This window comes from Triticum dicoccoides, chromosome 5B, assembly GCF_002162155.2.
Source record: "Triticum dicoccoides isolate Atlit2015 ecotype Zavitan chromosome 5B, WEW_v2.0, whole genome shotgun sequence".
Taxonomy (NCBI): Eukaryota; Viridiplantae; Streptophyta; class Magnoliopsida; order Poales; family Poaceae; genus Triticum; species Triticum dicoccoides.
Genome location: NC_041389.1, coordinates 337,103,088 through 337,112,882, shown reverse-complemented (window position 1 = coordinate 337,112,882; position 9,795 = coordinate 337,103,088). Strand labels below are relative to the sequence as shown.

Below are 9,795 nucleotides of genomic sequence, written 5' to 3'. Positions count from 1 at the left end.
GTGCCACATGAGGTTGGGTCTGAAACATTATACCATTGAACAGTTGAACCAGGCCTTGGATGTGAAAATGACCTTTACATGAAACGTGAAATATGAAATATTTTGTGAGGTTATGCAACATTGCGCTCTATAAAATTAGTGTTATATGTTTATTAGTTGAACTAGAGTGAACCACAAGATATCGATCTCGATGAGCCTTGAACACGGACATGCAGTTTTTAAAGACAAAATAGTGGGTGCGAGGTGTTTTTTTCTCCCGGTGCAATGCATGGGCATATTTACTAGTGGTAGTAACATGAGTAATAGCATCACACATATCTATGTAAAATAGATAATGCGATAACTAATTAATAAGGAGAGAGGCAAATTGAGTAACATAGCTAGTTACTCATACTATGAGTAACATCACATACCAAGACAAGATGAGTCTATAACACAATAAATGAAGTATTGCACGACATCACACATATGTTACTCCCCACTATAGAGGTACTAACATAGACTAGTAACATATGCATGTTACTAGTATATCATGCATGCTAACCGGACATTTTTTTCGAGGTGTCATACAACTGAATGAAGAAAGAGAGGATTGAATATCATGATATGATACCATACCGTATTAAATGATGTACTAGTATGTACCATGCATGACAATAAATGATATCAATATGGCATCATTCTGTAATAATATACATTGTGGAGGTACTATCATACATTAGTATCACAGTATGCATGATAATAATACTTCCCATTGTGACCAACCTTACTCCCATTAGAGCAACTCTAACGCACCGACCCAAATGGATGGCGCTTTTGTTTGTTTTTTGTCCGTTTGGGTCGGCCACCCGCCCGGCGTCCGCCTTGTTTGAGATTAGGGTCGGCAGTGCGCCCAACGCGCCGACCCATATGTGCCGGCGTGGCCGGCTGGCCGCCCTTTTTCATCATATAGCACAAAATTTGCATTATTTCACACACACCTTTTGAATTATTTCACAAGCAAACATATAGTCCATAACCAAATAAATAGCATAGTTTCAACCAAATAAATAGCATAGTTTTACAAGCCGAATAAAAGAAAAATGTCTCACATAGTTTTGCAAGCCGAATAAAAAGATACATCTATTGGTTGCCAACGTGAGCCCACATATGCTCAACCAAATCATTTTGCAGTTGCATGTGAGTTTCCCAATCACGCATGTCATGATAAAATTGGGTGAACTGTTCAAACATTGTCGCTCCTCCATGCTCAGGCACAACGTTCTCACCCTGAAATTGAAACCCTTGATCGTATGGACGTTCCAGGCGCTCATCTTCTACAATCATATTCTGCATGATCACACCAGCAGCCATCACCTCCCACAGTTTCTGCGTTCTCCAAGTATTAGCAGGATATCAAACGATGCCCCATCAAGATTGCAAAACACCAAAGGCACGCTCGACGTCTGATACGTCTCCAACGCATCTATAATTTATTATTATTTCATGCTGTTATATTATCATTCTTGGATGTTTTACAATCATTTTATAGTCATTTTATATCATTTTTGGTACTAACCTATTGACATAGTGCCCAGTGACAGTTGTTGTTTTCTGCATGTTTTTTATATCGCAGGAAATCAATATCGAACAGAGTCCAAACGCAGCGAAACTTTTTATGGATTTTTTTGGGATAGAAGACATCCAATGGGTCAGGAATGCACCTGAGGGAAGCTCCGAGGGGAGCACCACCCATCAGGGTGCGCCTGGGGGCCCAGGCGCGCCCCGGTGGGTTGTGCCCTCCTTGTTGGCCTCCTGCGCCGCCTCTTTGCTATATAAATACCCCAATATTCCAAAAACCATAGGGGAGTCGACAAAAATCAATTCCAGCCGCCGCAGAGTCCAGAACCACCAGATCCAATCTAGACATCATCACAGAGGGGTTCACCACTTCCATTGGCGCCTCTCCGATGATGCATGAGTAGTTCTTTGTAGACCTACGGGTCCGTAGTTAGTAGCTAGATGGCTTCCCCTCTCTCTCTTGATTATCAATACAATGGTCTCTTGGAGATCCATATGATGTAAGCCTTTTTGCGGTGCATTTGTTGGGATCCGATGAACTTTGAGTTTATGATCAAATCTATGTTTTTATCCATGAAAGTTATTCGAGTCTTCTTTGATCTCTTATATGCATGATTGATTATAGCCTCGTAATTCTTCTCCGATATTTGGGTTTGGTTTGGCCAACTTGATCTATTTATCTTGCAATGGGAAGAGGTGCTTTATGATGGGTTCGATCTTATGGTGCTTGATCCCAGTGACAAAAAGGGAAACGACACGTATGTATCGTTGCTATTAAGGATAACAAGATGAGTTCTATTTCTACATAAATAGATCTTGTCTACATCATGTCATCGTTCTTATTGCATTACTTCATTTTTCCATGAACTTATTACACTAGATGCATGCTGGACAGTGGTCGATGTGTGGAGTAATAGTAGTAGATGCAGGCAGGAGTCGGTCTACTAATCTTGGATGTGATGCCTATATAATGATCATTGTCTGGATATCATCATGATTATTTGAAGTTTGCCCAACAGTAATTGTTTTCCCACCGTTTGCTATTCTTCTCGAGAGAAGCCACTGGTGAAACCTATGGCCCCCGGGTCTCTTTCCATCATATTTGCCTTTGCGATCTATTTTCCTTTGCTTTTATTTTCAGATCTATTAAACCAAAAATACAAAAATACCTTGCTGCAATTTATTTTTTCCGTGATCTATTTATCCTATCTACCACTTTTATCTCACGTTATTTGCCTATCTTGAGGCGTCGTACCCAAAAGGGGTTGACAACCCCTTTAACATGTCGGGTTGCGAGTATTTGTTATTTGTGTGCAGGTGTTGTTTATGTGGTGTGAGGAGGTTCTCCTACTGGTTCGATAACCTTGGTCTCATCACCGAGGGAAATACCTACCGTCGCTATAATGCATCATCCCTTCCTCTTTGGGGAAATACCGACGTAGTTCTTGGAGACATCAACGTCCTTCCTAGAACTCCCTTGATCTTGGGCAAACCTTTTCCTCTTCTCTCCGACATGGTTGGGAATTGTCTTCATAATAGTGGTCCACTGAGGATAGTCCTTTGTCGTAGTTGTGGCCGTTGATAGTAAAGTTCACCGGTAGGCTGTTGCCTTCGGCAAGCCTAGCAAACACCGGCGAACATTGAAGCACGTTGATATCATTGTGTGATCCGACCATGCCAAAGAGAAAGTGCCAGGTCCAGAGATCTTGAGACGCCACGGCCTCAAGTATGACAGTGCAAACCCTGACATGGCCCTTATACTTCCCTTGCCAAGTACAAGGGCAGTTCTTCCACTCCCAATGCATGCAGACTATGTTGCCAAGCATCCCTGGGAAGCCCCTGCGGGCATTCATCGCCAAAAAACAGGCTGTATCTTCAGGAGTCGGCTCTCTCAAATACTCAGGGCCAAACACAGCAATAACAGCCTTGCAGAACTTATACAGGGAGTCTAGGCATGTAGACTTGCTCATACGGACGTACTCGTCAATGAGATCATCGGCACTCCGTATGCAAGCATTCGGATGTCGGCAATGCATTTTTATAAGAGGAGAAACCAAGCTTTCCAATGACATCCTCTTTGCACTCAAAATAGTCATCATAGCCGACCACCTCCTCTTTAATACGGTTGAAAAGATGCCTACTCATGCGGAAAACGGGGGCGGAATTTCTGATGTTTGAACAACGGGTCTGTTGTGTCAAAGTAGTCCTTTCAAATAAGGAGATGCCCGCTCTCTCGGTTGCGATTCAACGCCGGAAGGTGGCCCGAAATGGAGCCACGAAACACGGGGTGCTGGCTATTGAGGTGGTGATGGACCAATACGGCAACCAAGATCTCCTCGTCATCATCGGACGAGGAATTATCGGAGTCGGAAAGGAAATTGTGAAAAAAGAACTCGTCGGCGGAGTCCATTTTGTACCTTGGCAAACTGTCGAACAACTTGCGGGCGTTGACGAAGCAGACGGCCGGCGAAGCGGTGCACAGGGACCAGCTAGCTGCCCTGCCGGCGTCCGACGAGCGTGCCGATGTCCGACGAGCGTGCCGCTGAGGATCTGGCCGGGGCGGTGAGGCGGCTTATTGGTCGCAGTCGGGGCTGTGTCGGGGGAGTGGGGGTGGGAAACTTTCGGTTCCCCGGCGGCAAGAGACGACGGTGGCGGGCGACGTTGGAGGTGGCGGCGTTGCAGAGGGGATGTTGAGATGCCGGCAGCTGGCAGAGTCACCAAAAAAATGGGTGGCGACGTCGGCGACGAAGAAGGCGGGCGAGGGTTTGCTGTTGGAATGGGAGAGGACGACCAATGTGTCACCGACCAGCGGGACAGGGGACAAGTAGGCGGGGGCGCGTGCGTCCGTCTCGTGTCCGCACTGACGCAAACCGGCTTAAAAATGGGCCGGGAATGGATCGGCAGGCGCACGAAAAGCGGACGCGCGTCTGTTTTGGTCGACGCCACACCGACCCAAATGGACGCGCTCGAACGAAATGGGTCGCCGCGTTGGAGTTGCTTTTACGAGTGTGATATTTTTACTAATTCTTATAGGAGTTCTGGAAGTTGGGATTATTTCCCAAGCACTTGTAAACGATATGGTGATCATTTGAGGAATAAAAGTCTTGATAATGTTTAAAAGAAAATGCCCTCGGCAGCAGAGCCCGAGAGGCCGGAGCCAAGAAAAGGAACAGAGAAAGAAGGCAAGAAGCTACGAGAACAGAGGAACAGAGCCGCGCCGTGTGGGCGCGCCGGCTGACTGCCTTGTGGAGGAGGCGGCGCGGGGCGCGACAGCGGACGGGAGGGATGCAGCCGTTTTCCTCGCGCCGGTGGGAGCTGCGCTTCGGGGATCTCTGGGAAATCAACGAGCCCGCCACCTGAAGATCTCCATGGCAAGCGACGCGGAGCTCGGGTACCTGCGCCTGCCCGCTGATGGAATGGCCGTGACCGCACGCCGAGACGCGGATGCCGCCGGGCAACCCGTACGCCGGTCGGACCAGCGCGGTGGCATCGCCTGCCCCGCTCGGCTGGTACACGGCCCCGCGCGGTGGCAGCCCTGTGAATTCGAGTTCGAGTTCATTTCCAGTTCAGCCGGCGACAGCTGGTAATCCGAGTCCGCCAAGAACCAGGAGCTCTCCGATGAATAAAAGCGCTTGCGGTCGGGGCAGCGGCTCCAACTCGATTCGTTCGCCTCCTTCCCCGATCCCCAGATCCAATCCAAGACACGCCATCGATGGCGGCGAAGGTGCTCCAGCTCCGTAGCTCCGACGGCAAGGTGCTCGTCGCTCCGGCGTGGGACTATCGCCCGACCGCCGCCCAAGCCCTCCCGCTGGAGATGCGGGTGCCCTCGCGCGTCCTCGAGAGGGTGCTCCAGTACTGGACCAAGCACAGCCTGGCCAAGGCCACCGGTGAGTCTCGGGAGTCCCTCGCCCGCTGGGACGCCGACTTCCAGCGTCGTCTCGAGGAAGACGGCCTCGCCAAGGAGGCTGCTGCAGCCGCCCAAGAACTCCGCCGCTACGGCGTCGACCATGGAGGGCGTCCCCATCGCCACGCCGCCACGGCCGCATCTGATGTCGCTGCTCGTGCCAAGGCGGCCCGTGCTGATCCCGTCCGTGCCTGGTGCCCATTTGTTCACCACCTCAAGGGTGTCAACCAAGGAGAACGCAGCCCTGCGCCGGCAATGCCCGGCTCCTTCGATGCCTCTGATATTGCCTCCGCGGCGCGCCCTGGGCCTGCCACCACCTTGCCGGCTGCTGCTGGTGCTGACCCTGTGGATGTCCGGTGCGCCATCCGTGCCCGTGGACGCCAGATGGCTGAAGACGAGGAGTCCGCTTGCCACCACCGCAAGCGCCCGGCTTCCAAGGCTCCACTCTGCCTGCCTGCCACTGCTGTTGCGCCCGTGAAGAAGGTCTCTCGTCTCGTCGCTTCCAAGGCCCGCTCTTTCGTGGGCTCTACACCATTGCCTGTCATTGCTGCTGCGCCCAGTGTGAAGAAGGCGACTCCAGCTTCAACTCTGCGCGCAAGAAGGGGGATGGGGGAGCTCAGCTGCAAGATTCCGAAGCAAAACCGTGTCAACGCTGCAGCACCAAGGAAGCAACCTTGGGTGCGTCCAGTGGTATTACGCCCTTGCTAGTCTTTTAACTTCCTAAACCATTCACACATGAGTAAATGAAACTCATGTGTTCTTTGAATCCCTTTCAGTCATTAGTAATTTTACAAGAGTGTCAGCAGAGTCTCCATCTAGTCTAGGCAGCAAAAACCTTGTTAAGATGTGTACGGCATAGTTACACTACATCCATACCTGGTCCTAAGTTAAGGGTTTAAGTAAATAAAGGGCATGTTCAATAAATCAAAGTAAAGCAGATGAGCCCCAAAAAAATGGAAACTCATATACTGCAATTCCGGCAGGAGACAAAGCGTAAAACGCACTCGCTGCAAAATGCAAAACGCCCGTTTGCTACCCGGCTTGTAGCAGGAAAAAAGGAGTAGAATTGAACTTGTCGATACACACGTAGTCTTGTGAGCTGCCTAGGGTTTGGAGACTATGTTGACTCTCTTGTAAAATTAATCTTGCCTGAATTGGATTCTTAGGCACTGGCGTCTTGGTGAGTTAAAGTTGCAGTTTCCGACGAGTAACATTGGTTAGTGAACTCTTCTGTGTATGTGTGGGTGAAGCTTTGAGCTAAGCAAGTCCTCAATGTACCGACTATCAAGTCGCACTGTAATCGATTTCAGATATGAATAAAAAAATGTTGGCCTGAATTTGTGCAGAGCATTTGAGTAATCTTTTTGTATCTATTTATTCTTGTATGCTTCTGTGGCTCCTTTAAAACATTCTGCTGCTCTAGTCGGAAAAGTGTGTACTGAGGCATATATCCAATGGATTCATCTCTGTTTTCACAATACCATGTTTGCTTGGTGTTCCTTCGGCTCTACACCACTGCATGTCACTGCTGCTTCGCCTAGCGTGAAGAAGGTGACTCCAGTTTCAACTCTGGGTGCTCGAAGGGGAATGCGGGATCTCAGCTGCAAAATCCCGAAGCAAAACCATATTGTTGTTGCTGCACCAAAGAAGCAACCGAGTAACAGAGTCATGTTGTAAAAAAAACAGATATGAATGAAAAATTGTTGGCCTGAATTTGGGCAGAGCATTTGAGTAACTTTTCGTATATATGTTTTTTAATGCTTCTATGGAACATTCGTTGCTCTAGTCAGAAAAGTGTGCGCTGAATGGTGATGCACATAATCATGTTTGAACTGTTATTATTGTTAGAACAGGGTTGTGCTGTGTGTGTAGTTATCATATTGTATAGGGACTTCTTTGCTTATTTCCCTTCATGTATATGTGCTGGCCTGTTGGCCCGATGGAATATAGGCTCACTTCATAACATGGTATAAGAGCTAGGGTTAGGTTCCCCAGCCGCCGCCGCCGCCTCTGGTCGCCGCCGCCGCCGGCCGCCGCTCCTCTCTTCATCGAGCCTCTCCCCTCTTCTTCCTGGTAGCTGCTCCCGCCTGCTGGTCCAGGCCGCCGCCGTTCCAGGCCGCTGCTGCCGCCGTCCTTCCCGGCCGGCGCCGCCGCCTCAACGTGCTGCTACTGCTGCTGCTCCTCTTCTCTGCTGCTGCTGCTGCTGCTCTTCTTCAACGAGCTGCTGCTGCTGCTCTTCTTCAACGAGCTGCTGCTGCTGCTCTTCAAAGTGCGGCTGCTGCTGCTCTTCTCCTCCTGGTCTGCTGCTGCCATCAAGCTGTGCCTCCTGCTGCTGGTGGTCTTCAACGAGCTGCTGTTGCTGCTCTGCTGCAATGGCGCCCTCCACCACCATCGGTGCTGTCCCAGTCCCACGATGTCCTGTTATCTTCAACGGACAGAACTACAGGGACTGGGTGCAGCACATGAAGCTGCACATGAGGGGCCAGCTGGTCTGGGAGCACCTCTCTGGTGCTCTGCCTTGTCCCCTGCTGCCCACTCCTCCAGCTGAGTTGGCCTTCTCTATTGATGCCGATGAAACCAAGCAACGTGAGATGCTAGATGCTTTTGAAGAGGCCACTGAAGAGTATCAGAATCAACTCCACTTATACAAGCAATGGACAAATGATGATGCCCGAGCCTCTTCTATCTTGGTGAACAGCATGGATGTTGATCTCACCATGGATGTGGTGGCCCTTACCACTGCATATCAGATGTGGGAGCACCTTCGCCATCGCTATGAGTCTACAGGGGATGCCATGTATCTCTCTGTTGTTCGTCAAGAGCAACAACTACAACAGGGAGATGCTACTGTGGATGATTTCTACAAGGAGATGTCGGCGGTGTGGCGCCAATTGGACTCTCTAGGAGCTGATGTTTGTCGCAGATGTCAGTGTTGTGTGCGGCAACAAGCTAAGCTGGAGGTTCGTCGCCTCTACAACTTCCTCATTCGCCTCCGGCCGGAGTTCGAGCAGAGTCGTGCTCAGCTATTGGCACGCCATCCTCGGCTCTCTACTCTGGAGGCCCTTGCTGAGGTGCGATCTGAGGAGGTGCGCCTACGGAGCACGGGCTTATTGCCATCCTCTTCAGCAGTCCTGGCTGCCCGCGTTCCACCACCACTGCCTGGTGTGCCCTCTTCTACACAGGTGGCAGCAACCTCCACTAGTGCTTTCTGCAACTACTGCAAGCAGGATGGTCACATGATCACGGAGTGCATCAAGAGGAGGAAACAGGGTCGCCGTGGTGGCCGTCCTCAAAAGGACTCGGGAGGCTCCTCTAATTCTCGTGAGGGCTCCCTTGAGAAGGTTCACCTGGTGATCATCTCCTGGTATCTTGTTCAAGTGATCACCTGATATCTTTGTGAGGCGTTGTGAGGCGTTGTGATTGATTGCATGCCACACTATTATGATTGGCTGCCGTCCGGCTGATAGATAGATATGGTTGATGAAGCTGTTGGATTTTCTCTTTCCTGTTTCACCAGCTATTTCTAGAGAAAGGCTGTGTATGTGCTAGCAAGTGATGCTTACGGCCATTAGCAGGTCTTACTCACAACTCAATTGGATTTGTGTAGCGGAATGGCATCATATATGTTCTCTATAGTCACGGGGGGTGGGGGGAATGCGCAACAAATTGTATGTGTCCAGCGTACTGCATTTCCTTTACTTAAGCCGAGGGATTGATAGACCATTCAGAATGCTGTGTAAATTGTAGATAGTTGGTATTTCACTAATTGAGCAATTTGCACTTCTTTCTTTCTCTTAATCAGATGTTGAAAATACTGAGAATGAGGTTCGTGCTATATAGCATCTTACCGAAAGGATATTATGGCAAGAAGATTTGGTCATGCTACATAAATGGGCCTGATGGGCTAAGCAAGTTCTTTTCTAAATCCCTCTTCTTTCCTTGGTTCTTTTTCTGCCTGCTGGTTGGCTGGCTCAATAGTTCACAGTCATTTTCTTTATTCTTGTCTTGCTTATCCTAACTTATTTTACAAGGTGGTGTTATTTTCGGCGCCTGGTCCCTCGTCCCTCGCGTCGCCCCCGCCCTGGGCGACTCGGGGGCCTCCAACCCTAGGCACAGCCGCCGCCCCCTCCTTCTCCCCTCCTCGCGCCGCCGCCGGGTGAAACCCGCGTGGCAGACGGCGGCGGCGGGGGGATTCCCTCTCCCGACTCCCCTTCTTCCGCGGGCGGCGGATCTAGGCGGCAGGCGGCGGTGTCCTGCGGCGGCAGGCCTCGGCGAGCGGTGGCGGGGCGCGGGGCACATGGCGGCGAGCCTCGGCAGGCGGTGGCGGCTGC

At 50.2% G+C, this 9,795-nt stretch overlaps 1 protein-coding gene across 1 annotated transcript; it reads left to right on the top strand.

Moving 5' to 3' along the window:
* Positions 1-4,759: 4,759 nt before the first annotated feature.
* Positions 4,760-6,801, top strand: LOC119308774 (translation initiation factor IF-2-like). Its single transcript, XM_037584918.1, has one exon. It carries the CDS (start codon positions 5,273-5,275, stop codon positions 6,170-6,172), a length of 900 nt encoding a protein of 299 aa, XP_037440815.1. The 5' UTR covers positions 4,760-5,272; the 3' UTR covers positions 6,173-6,801.
* Positions 6,802-9,795: the final 2,994 nt, after the last annotated feature.